Source organism: Rhipicephalus sanguineus, chromosome 5, assembly GCF_013339695.2.
Source record: "Rhipicephalus sanguineus isolate Rsan-2018 chromosome 5, BIME_Rsan_1.4, whole genome shotgun sequence".
Taxonomy (NCBI): Eukaryota; Metazoa; Arthropoda; class Arachnida; order Ixodida; family Ixodidae; genus Rhipicephalus; species Rhipicephalus sanguineus.
In genome coordinates, this window is record NC_051180.1 from 27,884,757 (window position 1) to 27,903,926 (window position 19,170).

Genomic DNA, 19,170 nt, shown 5'->3' on the forward strand with positions numbered 1-19,170 from the left:
TTCAAAAACTACAAATTGTACTAGAAAGATAATTCTATATTTGAAATCAGGACTTAAAAATACATAAGCTGTGAAAGTTTCATCAAAATCTGTTCAAAAATAAAGAAATATATATTTAAAGCAGGGTATCTTAACTCTTTCGTTACCGCGAGAAAATCGTTATTTTTCATATGTTTCGGGAAGAGTTTTTTGCCAGTTTGAAAAGTATTCCAGCATACATTGCAGCATACCAAATTATGCATAATGAAATGGTCTTCCCAAAAAATATAAGTTGTAAAGCAACAAAAATATCGTGGAATGCATAAAAATTTGAAAGTGTGTAACTTCTTCCTGCCGGCTGATAAACAGAGCAATAAAAACACTATATATGCAAAAACACTCAGAACAAAGAAAATTCAGAATACACATTTTGAAGATAAATGACCCAGGGATAATATAAAAAATAATAAATGTTCTACACAATGTTTCTATTAAAATATACTAAAAAATCTGAACCGAGGTACTGCTTCGCTGCCCGTGCAATGCGGTGAAGCATTTCCTGGTTTTCGTGAGACACAGGTGCACTTTTGGCATAATTCTTTTTTTTTTTTTATGAGAATAGCCTGCTGGTGTTCCAATATAGGATTCCCACGATGTGAACAACACCTATATAAATCAGATGTGGAATGAACTTCACCAGTTCGTCTGGCGTCACCTCTTTCCATGAGCCACCTCTCTCCGCATAGGTTGGCGTTCCAAAATATGCATCCAAGCATATTGATTCGTATTTTTGCAGATACAGTCGATCCTGGATATATCAAACTTGGATATATCGAATTATTGGCTGTATCGAACAGTTGAGAAATCCCTTTGAATTTCCCGTGCAAAAGTGTAGGGCTGGTGCACACGTACTATATCGAACTCCCGCACAGCGAAACATCCGGTATATTGAACACTGCGCCGCGCCAAACTCCAGGAAGTGCATTTTTCCTAACAAATGTTGATCATTTTCGGCCGCGTTCTGTCAAGTTCCGATCACTCTTTGCGCGCAGGAGACAAAAAGGCGGTGTCGTCGCATAAAGTTCATATGGTTAGTTCCGCAGCGCTTGAGAGTGCACCGGCTTGTTTGATGTGCAATCTGTAAGGTTGTAACGCGTGCGCAGTGTTTTTCAAAGGGGCCGATTGCCGAAGGCACCAAAATGAGATGAATGCGGAGATACTCGGCAGCCTCGTCGCAATGTTCGCATTCTCTTCCGTTTGTTCGCGCACGATGGCATGCGGGCCCGAAAAGCATGGCCTTCGAGATCTGCAACACCGTGACGTATTTTTGGCGTTTTCGGTTATAAAACACACATCTCGGAGGCTACGCTTTTTCTTGCTTTTCGCGCCAAAGCCACAGCTGCTTGCTACATAGCTACAAGTGCCATCGCCATCGCCAAGATGTCGACGGTGCCAACTTGTTGTTCCTTCGTTGTTTGTGGGCTGCGGGCTGCGTTGTCTCTTGCGGCTTGAAGACCCGTGTACTTCTCGCTTTGTTCCTGACACATCCTCATTCGGGAGTCGAACTAAACATTGACCCGCTCGTAGCGATAAAATGATGACTGGTGCTTGAAACGACGTCAAGCAAAGCACCGTCATGAACTGTTTCCTTGCTGGCTTTGGTGCCAGGTGACGACTTTGGGTTCGTCATGACCGCTGACAACGGCTTACGGTGCCTCAGTGAATATTGCGACTTAGCATTTCCGGGCGCGCTCTCTGACGGGAGTACAGCAAGCGACTTCATCGGTGCAGATGACATCGCTGTTTCTGACTGCATCGATGCCGCGATCAAGACTGACGTTGCCGGTGCCGCGGAAGTGGACCCGTGCGGTTACGAAAATGTCAACACCGCCGCTCAGTCAACGCTGCCGCTAAACAACCTCTTACCGCGCTCCAGAGCTTGCATCGGCGTTCAACGTCAGTCACCGCTGTTGTGGCGGAAGGTGCCAAATTTGCTTATTTGGAAAGCTTCAATGATATTTAGGATGACTTGATGAACTTGACGGCGCGCAAGAAGCAAGACAAGTTTACGGACTCTTTTCGTGCGAAAAAAAAATGCGGTAACTTGCAAAAGAAGAAGTTGCCACCTTGTTATTTAGCGTACTAGTTGTGAGGGAATCGTCATGTTAGCGCTTGTTACGAATTCCGGAAACTGTTTCGAGACCTACAATGCATTAATATAAGCCTTAAATACGCATATTTTATATTTCGAATTATCTATATATCGAACTATTTCGCGATCCCCTTCGAGTTCGATATATCCAGGATCGACTGCAGTATTGAAAAAAAGTCACAGCTTCGCCGCAAGGGCGAAGCAATGAATGCGATAGCAAGAAACTAATGCTATACGAAGTGAGGCTCGCCAATGGATACTCTCAGTTTGAACAGCGCTCCTGTTGCAAAGGCCGCCAAAGCAGCGAAGGAAACTAGAGTGCTTCAAGTGTCGAGCTGTGACACTTGATAGTTCGCGCTCATCTTCTGTTTGTTCGTTTAGCGGCGTCCCTTGAGCTCGAGTGACTTTCGTACGCTCCGTAACATGAGCGCGGACATCACGGTGAAAGCGTGAAACATCCCTCTTCCTGTCAGCACGAGAAAACCGCGCGAGCAGACAGCGGAAGGGCAAGGTTCTCCCTGCGCAAACATAACAAGAAGCGAGCGCGCTCGCCGACGACTTTTAAATCCACCCGTCGCGCTCCTAACGCCATCTCGCTGGTAATGAAGAAACGCTTGTAAGCGCCTCGCGTCTCTGAGTCCGTCCAGCGGTAAATGGTGTGTATATAACGCTCGCCATTAGCTACGTGGAGGATGTGTGTTTCGTGGCGTAGTGGATAGCGCCACTCGCTGCGGAGCAAGAGGTCCCTGGTTCGATTCCGCGCTTCGGAAGCATTTTTCTGAATTATTTTTCTTTGGGGCTTTTATATATACAGTAGAACCCCGCTGATACGTTTTTGAAGGGACCGTAGAAAATAAACGTAAGAGACGAAAAACAGGAAAAACGGCAAAATATTTAGTGGTACAGAATTTTATTTCAATTCTTACGAGCAGCACGAAAATTGGCGCGCTCAGCCGCGATCTAGTCGATGGATAGAAACGCGGAGCTAAGGACTGCCTCATCCACAGAAATGTAATCAACGTATGTGATTTTTTTAACACCAACAGCTGTAGGCATGAAAGAACTAAGCACACGCAATCACGACCGGCGCTGCGAGTCCGACCGCGAACCGCACGCACGACCATGCGAGCTCCAACCAGCGCGAACTCCTCCCGTTCTCCGACAAAAAACGATGATGATGAGTCTACGCCAACGCGATGACAGAAGTGAATGCCAATCTCGAAGGCCTTGCTTTCGCAAGCAATTACGTCATACACGCCATGTTTGTGCAATACAAATCTCAAAGGCTATGCTTTTGTCAATAGTAAATGCCAATCTCGAAGGCCTTGCTTTCGCGAGCAGTTACGTCATAGACGCCATCTTTGCAATTTGAATCTCGAAGGCCATGCTTTTGTTTGCATCAATTGAAAGATTCTGTTGCTTGCGCCTCTCATGCGGCTAATATTACGGTCAAACGAGGCCAAGCTGCGTGAAAATGCACCATGGCCGCTCTCTTTGGTAGTCACTCGGTCGGCTCCGAGCGCACTTCGCGACGTATCATACGGGAACGGTCCGACAGTTACGACGTAACAGCGGGGTTCCCAATACATTGTATCCTATGGGAGCTATGCCGGGACCGGCGGAAAACGACGTAACAGCCGGGAAAACGCAGCAGTGAGGAACGTAACAGCGGGGTTCCACTGTATATACATACTTATACATATACAGTGCATGACGGGCGACGGCGACGGCAAAATTCAGCCGAGACTGTCCATATAATTGCTATCACAATAAAAGAAAAGAACTAAATTATGTCCAGTCCTAAAACGTCTCTCGCTGCTCTGTAGTGCGGGGCCAAGATCTACTCCCGGGGCCTTCGTGTCGAGAGGAGAAGCTTCGCAGCCGGCACCAGCACATCGCGCCCCAGCGATGTGTGGACCTGGCACGTAACCAGAGCAGCTCAAGATTGTGCACAAAGGTCAGCAGCTACCCATGCACCCCTGGAGGAGACCACTTGAGGCCGTAAACAAAACCGACCCCTGAATGGCCGCAGATGTCCCAGGCTGATGCAAAATATCGTCATCATCAGAGCTTGAAGCTGAGGTGCTGTCATCTTCGGACCCAAAGCTCGTCCAGCGGAGCACGTCTATCGCGGTGCAGGTGCGCACCCATGGCGCGCTGACAAAGGTGCCATAGGAGCGACTAGAGACTCGGGATGCGGCCCTGTGTCTGATGTAACAATAGAAGCGAAAGTGAAGCTGCTGGAAACTGGCTGAAAAGGCCATGTCGATACGTCATACATGCGGTGGACCTAGGGAAATAATTTTTGGTAGAATAAATCTTCGACTTCAAACAACAGCTCTCTAGTGAACAGCTGGCATAAATTTTAGGCCATTATTACCGCTCAACACTGTCAGATTGCAAAGCTGACACCATAATTTGATATTTGACTTGCAAAAGTTCTTTTGATTACAGAACCTTGATGTTACTGAAGCATAACCCCAAGCGGCACATATTTCTTTCACGTTTGTCAGCCAAGCGTATTTTCCCAACAACACATGCACATTGGTTCACGCGAAGGTCCGTCAAAAATCACAATGTTGCCAAAACAACCAAATTCAAACTGATTCTGAAAGTTCAGTGGCTGGACTAACTAAGTAGGAGGTGCTAGGTACACGAGAGGCAAATTTAACATGCCAAAATCGACGATTCAAGGCATCGATCACCGGTGATCAATTTGAATAGGCATGGTAATGAAAGAGTTAAACAGAATTGCTGCCTAAATGGAACAACTGCTCCCGCTACGATTGGTTTCGTACCTGAATAATGCAACCCTGTTCATCTCTCAGGAAATGGAACATATGTTCTTGGTCCCTTCAGGTTCTGTTTAACGAGAGTCTACTGCACTTGCAGTAGTCACCCTAGGAGAGTTTGCAACGGCCAACGTCACGCGCACAGACATTCCTTCCCTCACAACATGTTTGAGGTGTCGACCAAGAAGCGACGCATGGCTTGCAAATGAGCAAGCGATGCAAAACAGGGCCCAATAACACTATCGCGTTCCGCTCCTGAAGGTGAAGCTTAAGCATCGTCCGAGTTTTTTTCCCCTTAATAAAATGGACCCCGTAATCGCCTGCACATTGTAATTGAATATATAACCGCAACTATGTTTGAGGCACTGCCAACTGCCTACCATCAGAGGAGCAAGAAGAAGGCTCCCAAGCAAGGAACTTTTCTTTGTACAAGGTTTCCAAGCAAGTGCACCCACGAAGCAGCGAAGACATGCCAAGTGGCAACAGAGCTCCGTACCAGACGACATGGATAAGCACACTGAGACGCTTACAGCATATGTGCATGCTGTGTCACATTCGCGCCGCTCCCCAAGGGCAGCAATACGCAGGCACCACACATTCATTTGTTCCCTCCAAAAGCGGACCGCACTGTATATATTTGCACAATATAGCCTTTCAGACCGGAAAACATAAGGAAGATCGAGATGAACAAGGGAACTGAAAGTGTAATGACCGCTGCTATCGTTTGAGATCAAGACAAATCCCTAAGGGTGTAAAAATCTTCAAAAGTATGTGGAGTGATGAAAGTTACCAAATCTTTTCGCATGAGGACAGGACCCCCTATTCCAAACATTGATTGCAGCATCATTCCTTGTATGGCGATTTGAAGTGTAGACAAGACACATGCACACACACACAAAGAGTGAAACCCACTTACTAGGATCTCTGTGTGAGGCGCTTTCTCTCCGGCGTCCACTTCTGCTTTTCTTTTTGTTTCTTCTGGCATTTTGTATCATGGGCTGCTGTAACTGCTGCAAGGACTGCTGCTGCTGAAAACAGACACAAGGACATAAGAACCCTGAGGAAAGGAGACACCAGAAGCACTGTAAGCAGACACACCGAAAGCTGATACATCCGCGCCGCAAGAGGGAGACAAAGGATGATAGCAAAGGAATGCAGCTGCCAACGGTGTAGACCTGCCACCATCACAGGGTCAAGCGCGCTGCTGGCAAAATAACTCCTTCAGTTCTAAATTTCAAGTAAGAAGTATCACTGACACAAACATACACATAACGCAATTCCAGTATTTAAAAAAAAAAGAAACTTTCTTTGGATATTAAGCAAGACACCAAGTTTTGATGGGTGTGCACAGTACTATAACTAATCTTGACTATGTACTCTCAGTGATGCTCAATAAACAGACATGTAATGAAGTGCTGTGCCCTAACGCATATTCAATACGCCGAACACGGTAACTTTACACACTGACCTAAAGGAAAAGAGACTTGAATGTTTTTAATACTGATCTGCATACTTCCACAAATGTTACATACGTCCACATTTAGGCAACAAACTATTCCTTTTTTTTCCTGTTCCAAAAATGGCACCCAGACAGCATTAGAGAAAAATGGCAATGTGCAGTTTTTATTTACAATATTTTGGTACAGGACATCTTCTACACTCTGGATAAGCCAGGAAGCCTGGTTGTCACCAACATTCTAGTGAGTACTGGTTGACGCTTGCAAGTGCCAAAATACTACAGTAGGGTGCACATACAAACAGGTCCTTTACCATGCACATAAGTCTACTGGTGGTTTACCCACATCAAGATGTGGCCGCTGTGGCTAAGAATTGAACCCATGTCCTTGTGCTTAGCATTACAATGCCTTAGCTGCCAAGCTGTAAAAGCAGGTAATTGTACACAAGGTGTGGTGCGGGCACTCCCATGTATATAAAGTTTTTCAATGTTGGCAGCAAAAAAAAAAGTTAGTTCCTGCAACAGTTTTGGTTGTCCAGGTTAATTCAGTAAAAACCCTCTGCCCCATCATAGCCAAGTGAAGAGCTCACCACAGAAGCAGCTGCGGTGGCAGGAGCGACCATGGTGGTGATAGGTGGCTCATCAGCAACTGCTGGCATGCTCTCCTCCATAGGGCAGCAGACACCTATGGGTGGCGTGGGTGGGTATAGACACTGATACTGCATGGTGTAGAAGGGCACTGCTGGTGTCGGCACATATGGGGCGTAGTATCCAGGCAGACCCCTGCATGTACGCACAACAGAGCAGTTACCTTGTCAGCAAACGAAGATGTAACAGAAAAAAAAACAATTCGACAACTCGGATATGATAGACTTGCGCAGACACTGCATCTGATAAAAAAAATCAATCATCTAAACTGACAGAAGTAACGTGTGCTGCTTCAATGATAGCATAGAGTCTTTGGGTCTTCAATTACCCCAACGGAATACCGTTTGGCGAGGATACATACTAAAGCCGGAGTAACACTCTCACCAAAATAGGTTAAAAATTAGGCAAATGCCAACATTTCAAGGCCCCTACGAGCCTCTTGTTCACAACAATAAAACGAAGGCTAATGCTCCTTGCTTACGTCAGAAATATGGTGTAGAGTGGGCATTACTCTATAAGCAGCACATGGGCTAGAATATATAGCAGCTGTGGATTAATCATCCTTTACTTCATAAAATCCGTTAACATGCATCTAAGGATGGGTGCAAAGCAGGGGCGTAGCCAAGGGGGGGGGTTGGGGGGGTTCAAACCCCCCCCCCCGAAATTTTTCAATTTTGCATGTGTATATATACATGCACACATACAAACACACGCACGAACATACATAAAGTATGGTTGAACCCCCTCCGAAAAAAATTTCTGGCTACGCCCCTGGTGCAAAGGTATCCTTCTGTTATACTACCCTGAAACGTGGTCGCACAGCCGAGAAATCGAACCTGTGACCTCGTGCATCGTGCCAGAACACCTTTGAGACAATGTCGAACATATTGTAAGAGCAGCACTTGCGGCAGTGAATTTTGAGATTTCTTTTGAGTGCATATTGAAGTGTCATTATCCCATAATAAATCCAACATACATACTGCATAAAGAAATCAGCTCATAATGCAAAATATCTGCCTCTTACACACAGTAGCTACTCTGTGTAAAGTACCAGCACGTTTTATTCTACATAGCTGTAGGACTATGCGACAAACCACAACTACATTTATTGGGGAATTAAAAATGTGAAGTGGCAACTGTGGGCAAATACAGTGCCGTTCTTTTAATTCATGGTTTTGTTCATACTTATCAGAGGCAATGCAGTGCCCAAATTTAGCAGTCGAGTTCCTCACGATTCAGCTTGCTAACAATTGCAATTCTTTATAGTGCCAGGCACTCTCAGGCAGTAAGCAGTTACCACTACTTTTTGTCACCAGCAACTTTAGCACCAGCGCCTAAACCAACACTCTGAACATTGGTATGTTCCAAGGCCACGCATTAACTATGGTTTTGAGGCACTGTGTTACTGTTTGCCAAATACTCTAAATAGTTTCAAAATTAATCGTGAAAATGTACGTATTCTCTCTAATTCGTCTATTTCAAATATGCTTTGTTAAATATGTCCGTACTATTATTTCCTTTTTGTACAACTCTTTTTTTCAATGTATAGCATGTGCAGTGTTGGTTTGAATTGTGCTTAAATTTACTTTGCTTTTGCCATCGTGTTTGCCACAGTGAACCTGGGACGTGGGGCACTGTCAAGCTGTTTTCATGCAGCTTTTTTTCCCTGTCCCAACCACTTACTGTAAAACTATGTGGTAAACACAACTACTGACATTTTCAGGCAACCTGTTATCGTAACTTGTTACTCTGTCATTCGACTAACTTGTAGCTTTCACACTGTTACTGGTTACATAACAGTACTCCATTACAGTAACTAAAGTGACAGTCGATGTAAAGGAAAGAAAATCATAGATACAGGGGCGGATAAAAATGATAGACATTTATTACAGAGGTGACATCATTTGGTGGAAAATCTAAAAACAATGGTTGGGGAATTTCTGTGACTGTATGAACAGTGACTGAAAAACAGTTACATTATTTCATCATCAGCAGCTAACTTCACAGTGATCTGCCTTCAAATGTCCTCAGGAGACTTTCCTTTAGTTGTGTAAATTATGCATAAATCATCACACCGTTTTGAGCATAGAGAAGACGGGAAAAAATATGACTGTCACATGCTTCAAAAAACCTCCTCAAGGGGACAGTAGTAATGTTTGTGGCTCGATTAGGAGGGGGGGGGGGACACTTTTTATGGTATACAGGCATCAAGAAGACTGGCATTTACTCCTAACACAAGACACACAGGAAAATGTGCAGTAATACCTATTATGCAATTGATACTGTTTTGACATGGTCAGGTTAGTTTCATTCACAAGTGCTGATATCCTCGAACTTGCAATTTTAATCCTGACCAAGCTTGCTGTAAAATTTATGCTTTGAAGTGATGAAAAAGGTTGCTAAAAAATATGCTCGAATATATATTTCCTCAATCTTGGGCTGCATAGCTTTACTACTGTGCATACAACTGAAGAGTTCCACAGCCTGAATTTTTTTGTGAACACACAAAGAAAAGGCAGAATAAATGCGTCACACGGGCACTATGATTGTGAACGAACCCCGATCTGGATCGAATTTCTCGACCGCGATTGGGCTCCTTTTCGAGTCTTACGCGTTTAAGCCAATCGCGATCGAGAAACTCGATTCCGATCGCGAGTGAAAGGGCACCGCGTGACATCGGTTGCTTGCACACATCGCAACACTACTGCGTGTTACCCTTCAAGAGTAAGCATGGCGCGGGCTGAGGTTTTGTTTAGAAGTGTTTCGCAACTTCTGTTGTCGCGACGATTACACGCGGACGCAAGACGTCGTTGTGAGGCTGACGCGCCAGAAATCGAAGCAAGTCGCGATGCAGCCTTCAAAGATTTCAGCAAAAGCTCGCTTCCTTATCAGCTGTAGTTACGACACACGACGCGCACGTGAGGCCTTGGCTGCCGTCACAGACAAGTGGCCGACAACTCGCACACTTCCTGGCTCCGAAAGCGTGCGCGCACTTTAATCTTTTTTTTCCGGAATAATACTTTCTGGCCACTACGGCTGCTATTCCACACAACTCTCACCACGCCACTCAGTGAAATAACGAGGCTGAGGGGGGTGACAGTAAACGATATGCCGAATGAATCGACATGCTTGTTACTACGCTCGGACGCCCGACCGTCCACCGCATTAAGAAGACGCCATGCATAAAAACGCCACGTCGCACACGTGTGCGGATACAGGAGCGAGTGTCCCACGCTAGCGGTTAAACGGGCGAGCATTTGCTTTAAACGCTCTGAAGGGCCGCCGCAAAAAACAACAAAAAGAGAGGAATTCATCATCAAGCACAGCGCAACGACCCACAAAACGGCGGGCGCTGCTAGCGTGCCGTTGCCCTCAGTTACGCTGGCGTTTCAGCGCGAATTCACGACTCGCTCGGCTCTCTACACTAGATTCAGTCGGCAACGAGGAAAAGCGGGCTAGGTTGAGCGAGCAGGTCAAAGGAGAAGGTGTAATTCGGGGAAAGGTCGCCTCGGCAGAGGAGTAGCGCGATGGTCGGTAATGCGAAGAGACGCTTACGTGATGTAGAAGGTTTGAACATTCGGAGGAGGCAGCGGCGGTGGGTACGTCATGTCGCTATCAGCCACAGTCGGAGCGGCTGGGGACGTTGAGGCAGCAGCGAAGGGCGTCTGCGGAGTTCCCGCTGCCACCACGGACACGGCGAAGTTCTTGGGCACGAAGGGTGACGCGTCGGGAGACAGCGTAGACCTTTGCGCCACGGGCTGCAACTCAGGGTCCGCTGGAGCGGACGGCAAACCGAAAACCACGGTGCCCTGCGCGCTCACGATTCCACTGCCGGACATGATTTGATGTGGGATCTCGCCGATGATGGGTCGTCGAACGGAGAAAAAAGAAAATGGGGGTGGGAGATTTGGCGAGCACGGTGGCGTAACTTGCTAAGGGTCACAGCGGCTCATGCCAGAGGGCTGCTGAGGAAGGGGCTCGGTGCTGAGACGTAGAATCAAAACACCGTTGCTTCAGGCTAAACAGGACATTGTTGGGGGGAAGAAAACAAAACGCGGACAACATAAAACAATCCACAAACACCTGCACACGAATAATGGTCGGCGCGGTGGCAAATTTTCTCCCGTAGCGCCCGCCGCGCCACCTACACCTCACGAGCTGCTCGAGGCTCGAGCAAGTAAACCGACGCGAGCAACTATGGGCCAGCACCGTCAAGTACGCGCTTAAACAGCGCACGAAGTCTATGTAATGTTCAAGATTAGTTAATTGTATTATTTTAATAAACTTACGCAACCTTCGTTATTTGAATTAAAAGCGTGTTATAATTTTTGCTTGTGTTAGTTGCGTCAATGCTTCGCATATGGCGCACCAATCGCGTGTGTTTTAAACATGGCGGCGCCCATAGCACAATGTCAACTCCTTCAATGAACATTAAAAAGTGCAGCGTTCAAAGTGGTTTTTTATTGTTACTTCGCTCGACAAAGTATCCTCAAGTCACATGGACAAGAAAAATGAGCCTTTAATGTACATTTAGTGAGCTGACTCAGCGTTTGTAGGTGTTTTTTGTCGAGAGAACGTAGTCGAAAGGCCTCCCACCCCGCTCTTGATCCGTGACACAGGGACCGCTATCGCGTTTGTTTTCATGTTTTACTTTTCTCCTTCTCGTCTCCTGTCATCGCAGCATGTCACAGGGGCAGAAGAGAGCCATCGATCAGGATCCAGACTATGAGTCTATTCCTCTACAGGCACAGCAGAAGAGACTTAAGTTGCACGAACAAGATGGTGAGTTGATCAGCTACTGGAACGATGAGGCGATGCGCTAAAAAAAGCCAACATCATTCGTGCAGGATAGTTGTGATGGATACACTTGATTGCTTCTTTGTGACATCGACTTAAGCGGCGCATCACATGCTGCTGAAGTACGACGTCGTTGCACTACTTGAGTGTATTCTGGCGAGACGATCAGAAAGGAGGCAGCGTGTTGTGCTAGCGTTTAGTGGTCCAGAAACGCAATATTTTGTGTGAAGACGATGTCATAATGGCTGGAACGTCATCGGACTAAGACAACGCGCATATCAACGTCACATCGAGGTGTCAACTTCGCAAGGAATGCTTGCTGTTGCAGCTTCTCATTCGTGCCGTGGTTTGGCTTTGTCGCTAAATTTTGCATTGTGGGGAACGATCATGGGTTCATGCGGTGGCCCATCTGCGAAAGCCTGTTCTTATATCCATGAAATGTATTGCGTATCGGTAATAATATACGGGCAGGGTCCGTATAATATCACCACTACAATAAACCTGCGCATGAGGTAAACACAGTGTTCTCTTGTTTAACCTTACCTGAAGCGTACATTATCTTTAATTATCTGCAGACCTCATGTATTGTCACGCTGACATGCATGCAGCCATGTCAACCATCTGTTTGTATTTTTACTTCCACAGCCAAGGATGCCGCTGTCAAGAAAATTGAGCAGATCGTGCGAAACCAGTTCTGCAGTGAAATTTCAGCCCGAGAGGCCGAACTGGATCTCATCAACAAGGTTTGAACTTTCTGGCTTACAGCTGCTAGTTGTGAGAGTTCCTGCTTTGGGGATGCTATCCTTGGAGTCTTTGTAGTGTTTGGATTGTCGGTTTATCCACTGGATGTCTTTACCAGCTTTCGCTCTAAGCCCTTTAATCTGTTATGGTTGCTAGTAATGCCCTCTCTTGTCCATGTGCATTGTTCAGACTACAACTAGATGGTTCAAAATGCAATACCAACATACCTGAATGATGATACTTATTGACTTGCCTTTCCACTTCTCCGTAATGCGGCCAGCTGTTTGGTTGGTACAACACATATCCTATTTGGAAACTGAGTGCCTTCGGAATCTGTCAACTACAGACTAAAGTAGATCATAGCAACCTACAGAACACGCCATTAATGCATGCAATCAGAACCCAGATTGCAGAACTGCAAGAGTCATTATGCTGCCTCACCACACCACTTCGCCGAAATGCAGTGGGGTGATTTTGGGGAGCTGTTTATCCATAGTGAACTTGATTTAGTGCTGAGAGACACAATTTTCCTGATGGCAATGAGGCATACAGTAACTGAAGGATTTACAGGAAAACAGTATAGCTTATCTGTCTGGGAATGAATTCCATTGTTTTGGTATTCTTATGTTCATGCCTGTCAATTCTGAAACAAATTCACTGTGAATTCTAGGCGTGCTGGGTATTGCTTATTCACACTTCACCACTTTGCACAGCTTTGCGAATACTCTGGCTGTGCATTTAGGGAGTCTGCATTGTCCGCTCCTACCATTGGTGTCAGTCACTGCACATGACACTATTTGCAGAAATAAAACAATACCTTTAGCAGGCAGCGGGGCCATGCATTTGGATACAAATGTCATGTGTATTGCTGTTGGTCTTTCAGAGAATCTACCAGGCCCAGATGATGCTGGATCGTCTGCGTGTAGGCATCATCACCAAATACTATGCCACCGGTGGGCAGGCTGCCACTGAAAGTGTGCGTACTTACTATCCATACATCTTTGCAGTGTGACCATATCATATGGTCCACTTGTACAGTTCTGTTATGCACAGCATGTGTTAAATCTGAACTTCTTTAAAGTGTGAGAGAAGAGCCGGACATCGTTACTTGTTTGCCTAACTGTATTCTCGGTATTTACAGCCGCATTTGCAATACTTGAAGCTCCACCATGGCACTCCGTGCATGACTCTTGAATTGCAGAAGGTACTGTCAGCATCATGTCTGACATGATTGGTGAAATGTAGGAATCATGTAGAGTGCAAACATGCAGCAAAATGGTGTTTAGCTGGGTTTGTTGGTATAGTTGATCTTAGTGTGCACTGCAAAAACACAGGGCAAGAGCATTAAAATACTTGGCACAGTATGATGTTGTGTGAGATTGTATGAATCTATGTTATGACAGCAGGCTTCTGCTTGTCCTCAGCTACTGTTTGCTTGCACCTTTTGGAAAACCTTCTCAGCGGTCTGCATAGCACGGAAGCCCACTGATAGCAGGTGGCAAGCTTGCCACTGAAACTGGCCTTCATCTTGGGAATTATTTTTTAGCTATAGTTTTTTTCTTTTGATTTTCTTGCATTTACCAGTGTGTGCCTTCTCATGCTGATCACCTGTCAATGCATGCCTCGCCTAGTGTGGAACGCCAAACCGTCGAGGTTGGGAGGACAGCCAGCAAGCCCTGGCCAGTGTACATCCGACCGTTCGCAAGTTCCTGGGGAAGGCGCCACCTGCCCACTTGCAAACCACGAACAAGTCTGACGAAGGTCAACACCAGAATCATGCAGAATTGAGATCCTCACTCACGCTGGTCACTGAGGACTTCAAGGAAGGGAAGGGAACTGCTTCCAGGCTTGACACAAAGGCAAGTCTTGTTCAGCAGTATATTGGGCTTATATCCATTGTCTGCCTATCACTTTGTGCATGCAAAAAGTGAGTTATGCTGGCTAACACTACCCTGGGTAGGTTGATTGTTTGGTTGATTTAAACACAAATTCAAAGCATGGAGGCACTAAAGAAAGGAGTGACAGTTTGTTGAACAGAAGTATGCAGTAGTGAAGTGTTACAAAACATGTTGCAATGCGATCTTAAAGTTTCCTGTGTCAATGATGTTGGCGACAGAGGCAGGAAGGCAGTTCCATTGAGCAGTGGTTTTTGACCAAAAAAAAATATATCGGTGCGGAGATTACTGCGACAAGTTGGCAAGTGCACTTTGAAGCAGTGATCACTCTGAGAATACCGAATGTCAGGAGGTGAACATGGGTGATATTTTAATATAGAATTTATGGAATAGACTAAGGCATGAGGATTTTCTGCATAAGGATGGTTGAGGTAGATTTAAGGTGTTTGTTATAGATATAATAGATGAGGTTACATGCAGAGACATACACAATTTCTATCAGTGGCAACTTCTCTTGTTTTCCTTTCGTTTAATCTCTTCATACTTTTCAATAATTTAACATGCATCTGACGTGCATCTGTGAGTCTGTTTTTTCAGCTCTCTAGCGTTCTCAACATAGCCAAGAAAAATGCAGACCTACAAGCAAAGTGGTATCACACCTCTTGTTTAGGTTTGTGGAGGACACTAATTCACTATCACCATAATTTCATAAGCATTGCAAGGTTATCACGTAAGGCTGTACAATACAATGCCATTAGTATCACTCAGCAAGGCTGACCAGGTGTGTGTTTGTGTGCAACGTATTTGTGCTTCGCTATAAAGAAGTTTAATGTTGCGTTTGATGATGGCATACTCTGCATAACACGCTTCTTTGCAGAGCATATGACTGAATCTGTTAAGAGCTAGGCCTTTTCAGAAACAGTGCAGCAAATGCAGAGTAAAAGAAGCCAAAATTCTCTACAAAATGAAGTTATTGCGTGTCACAGTATTATTCTCCCCCCCCCCCCCTCCCCCACAGCTCTCTGGGAAAGAGGCGGAAACAGGAAAAGATACGTCCACTGCAAGAATAAGCAGGGGACCTCGGTGCAAGGACAAAGTCCGGGTTATTGTTGGAAACGTCTCCAAGTAAGTTCTGCAGCTCTGTACAGCTGATCCTAGTCCCTTCCCTGCTCCCTATCCTAACAGTGTCTACCTAGAGCCCTTCTTTCTTTGCTAGCAAACATTGATTTGTTCATATCCATTGTTTATTAAAACATTGCGCATGTTGGTATTCCATAGCTTGCAATGCAGTGTAAACAAAGACAGGGAGAGTGCTACGTTCGTGTAGTTCTCTCCCTGTCCTTGTTGTTTGGTACTGTGTTGCTAACTACTTATCAGCATTGTTTTTTCAAGGTGATAAATTATGAATAACTAACTTGTGGGATTTTACATGCCAAAATCAAAATGTGATTATGAGGCACACCATATTGGGGGAGTCTACATTGACTTTTAACACCTGGGGTTGTTTGACATCCACATGCAACGATAGTTAGTGTACCTCTCAGTCTAACAAGTAACTGCTCTGTGCACGCGCAGGTACATTCCACTCGACAGAAGAGATGACGGTGGCGGGGATCAGGCGACCCACAAGTGGTTAGCCTACGTTCGAACAGCACCGGAGGAGCGCTGTACCATCGGTGATCTGGTGCAGCGTGTGCGTTTCTTCCTGCACCCCAGCTATCGGCCGCACGACCTGGTCGAGATCACGTGAGTGTCGGCACATTTGCTCTCCTCTCCAGAAGCCTTCGTGTCTTGGCACGGTGTTTTCTTCAATCTGAAACAGGTCCATATTGAATGGTTTTCCTTGCTTCTTCTCTGGGGTTTCACATCCTTCATTATTTCCTTACTGGATATGTTAGTGAATATACTATAGTTGGTTACAACCTAAGAATAAATACAGGCTCTGCCCCCAGAACTGCGGTGCGCCTGCCAATCATCTGTGCAAGAGAGCCGTACTATGTGGTTTTCGTTCTAACCATAAGTAGTTTTCCACTGCTAATGTAAATATTATGCATACATACGTATTAATAATTAAAAGTTCATCGTCCCTACTCAAAATATTATGTTTCCCCTAGAGTGATGTCAGAATCTTTGCTGAAACTTGCCAGGAAGTTCACGTTTTGCGACTGAAAACCAGCGACACGAAGATGATGGTATGCCAGGCCAGTTGGTGCAACATATCGTAAATAAATTGTAAGAGCGGACAAACAGCAGGAACGGAAGGAAAGATTACCTGTCAACATCCTTCCTTCCGTTCCTGCTGTTTGTCCACTTTTAAAATGGACAGTGTGCGACACGGATACAAGGCTGTATGGGAAAATCACCCAACTGAAATACGCAAAGGGTGCTTGACATCATAGAAATGAGCAAATGCAATTGGATAGGGTACCTGTGCAAATTTACTCTGGGTGGCACAGCAATGGCTGTGGGCGGAGCTTACATTTATTCTTAGGTTGTAATTAGCTACTATATATACAGGGTGTCCCAACGTTACTAGAACAAACTCAGTTTAAAAGCTCCGCCGGAGAGGCGGTCCCCGTGGCGGTCGCGAGAACTAGTGGCGCTGCAGTCACGTCTAGCTTAGAGTGCCTCGATGCGCGCGCCCCCGCTTAGAGTGGTGTCAGCTTTTGAAAGGGCAGGTGCCGCCTCCTCGGCCTTGGCGGCAGCGTGGCCGCCATTTTGAATCCCCCGCCCGGTCTCTTGTGCGTGGCGCGCGTGCTTTTTTTAGGTCGGCGCTCGTTTCTCTCCAGTTTTATGCGCTCGCTACCGTCACCATGGCCGGGTGTTGCGTGCCGCAGTGCGCCAATCATTCCAGAAACGCTGGGAGCTGTATTGTTTTAGAAGATACGAGGTTTCTTTGGACAGTAAAAATCAAACGGGACAAGCGGCATCCGAAGAACACATTATGCACTTGCAGCGTAAGTTTCCGGCCGTTATTTCGAATGCACATGCAAGGATAACTTCTGCCGGTGTTAACATTGCGTAATAAATGGACATAGTGATATCAGCTACATGCTTAAAATGCTTTGGTTCATGTGTGCATGAATCCTGCATTTTTCTTCGCAAACATTCTATACTGCATTTGGTTGGTCCTGTATGTGCCTTTGACTTTTGCTTTCGCTATTTTTGTGATTTGAAATGTATCATGGAATATACTATGCGTGTTTGTCTGCAGATCGAATCCTTCTTTTTTCCTAATAATAATTACTTGCGAGAATTTACGTCCCAAGAATCCGATATGATTATGAGAGGCGCCGTAGATAGTGGAAGGCTCCCGAAATTTTGACCATCTATTGTTCTTTAACGTACACCTAAATTTAAGTACGCGGGCCTCTTTCATTTCACCTCCATCGAAACGGGGCCGCTGCGGCCGGGATTCGATCCCGCAACCTTCGGGTCACCAGTCAAGCACCATAACGAAAACCACGGCGGGTTCTTGTTTTTTACATTCCTTTCCGTGTTTCAAGTCCGCCTTCTGTGCTGGTCTGATGCCCATATATGTATGTTTGCAGTTAAATGCCTTTTATCCTTCCCTGTTTCTGTGTTTCAAGGTTACATTTTCGTCCTGTCTTAAATCATTACGCAGTTCCTGTTTTTTAATAATTTGCAATCACTGTGAAGCGACTAGTGGCAGTTGTGTTTTATTGTGTAATTTGCGTTTTATTTGTGTAATTACTTCTGTCAGCGCAGCATTAATGCGCACAAATAAATGGCCTGTACACTGGATATTAACGCACGCACGCACGCACGCACGCACACACACACACACACACACACACACACAGACACACACACACACACACACACACACACACACACACACACACACACATATATATATATTCGGTATTTTATTTCTTTGAGCAAGTATAATTTATTTATTTATTAATAATGTAAGCCCTGAAGGCTCATACAGGAATGCGCATACAAACAGTTCTCGCGAAGCGCCTATGCAAAGAAGACGCATGAAAACAACAAGAAGACGGGGAAGCATCGTTTACAGTAGACAAGTTATGTCAGTAAAAAAATACAAGAAACAAAGTCAAGTTGTACAATGAGTACGTCATGAAAAACCAGTTAATGAAATAAAAACTCACAGGGTCCCTTATGCGTTCGCTTAAGACGGCTCGAAAGCGAAAGCCATCTTCTTCTTAGTTTATTGCGCACCTAGCGCGATTTTGCATTGCCTCCAAGACTGGACGCACCTCACCTGGTTTTGCACTGCCTCCGTGATCTGCCCACTTTTGACCAAGCTACGATGTCATGTGTTAACGGCATCATATGACGTCACGCCAAAATTTGTGAAGCCATGATGACGTCATATGGTGACGTCATCACGTGACAATGACTTTTTGCATCCCTCGTCCCCGACGTCGTGATACGCTGACGCGGTAGACGCGGGACGCCGACGGTCAAATTTCGCGTTTGATGAGGCATTTAAGGCTTTCGCCTTAAAGATTACGTCCGCCACGGTGGTATAGTGGTGACGGAGCTCGGCTGCTGACCCGAAAGTCACGGGTTCGATCCCGGCCGCGGCGGTCGCACTTAGGTGGAGGCGAAATGCTAGAGAGAGAGAGACATAACTTTATTTTGTCCTTGCTGGGGTCAAGGGAGGCGGGGGCCGGGAGACTAGCCCTACCGGAGCCCCCCTTCCTCAGGCGGCGGCCAGAC

At 45.8% G+C, this 19,170-nt stretch overlaps 2 protein-coding genes across 3 annotated transcripts in view; one reads left to right on the forward strand and one right to left on the reverse strand.

Moving 5' to 3' along the window:
- The window catches only part of LOC119393403 (uncharacterized), a 53,219-nt gene extending 42,042 nt beyond the window's left edge, over positions 1 to 11,177 (reverse strand). Inside the window, exons 1-3 of one of the 2 annotated variants that reach the window (XM_037660396.2) lie at positions 10,583 to 11,177; positions 6,970 to 7,162; positions 5,840 to 5,948 (exon numbers count right to left, since the gene is read on the reverse strand). In XM_037660396.2, the coding sequence (XP_037516324.1) occupies positions 5,840 to 5,948; positions 6,970 to 7,162; positions 10,583 to 10,866 (586 nt within the window). In that variant the 5' untranslated portion in view covers positions 10,867 to 11,177. Of the gene's footprint in view, positions 1 to 5,839; positions 5,952 to 6,969; positions 7,163 to 10,582 lie in introns of both variants that reach the window. The other variant, XM_037660395.2, reaches the window with a different exon arrangement.
- A 251-nt stretch (positions 11,178 to 11,428) lies between these two features.
- LOC119394057 (YEATS domain-containing protein 2) overlaps positions 11,429 to 19,170 on the forward strand; it is a 28,446-nt gene continuing 20,704 nt past the window's right edge. The window contains exons 1-6 of the mRNA XM_049415903.1: positions 11,429 to 11,809; positions 12,470 to 12,567; positions 13,449 to 13,541; positions 14,197 to 14,424; positions 15,479 to 15,585; positions 16,036 to 16,206. Of these exons, the coding sequence (XP_049271860.1) occupies positions 11,710 to 11,809; positions 12,470 to 12,567; positions 13,449 to 13,541; positions 14,197 to 14,424; positions 15,479 to 15,585; positions 16,036 to 16,206 (797 nt within the window). The 5' untranslated portion in view covers positions 11,429 to 11,709. The remainder of the gene's footprint in view (positions 11,810 to 12,469; positions 12,568 to 13,448; positions 13,542 to 14,196; positions 14,425 to 15,478; positions 15,586 to 16,035; positions 16,207 to 19,170) is intronic.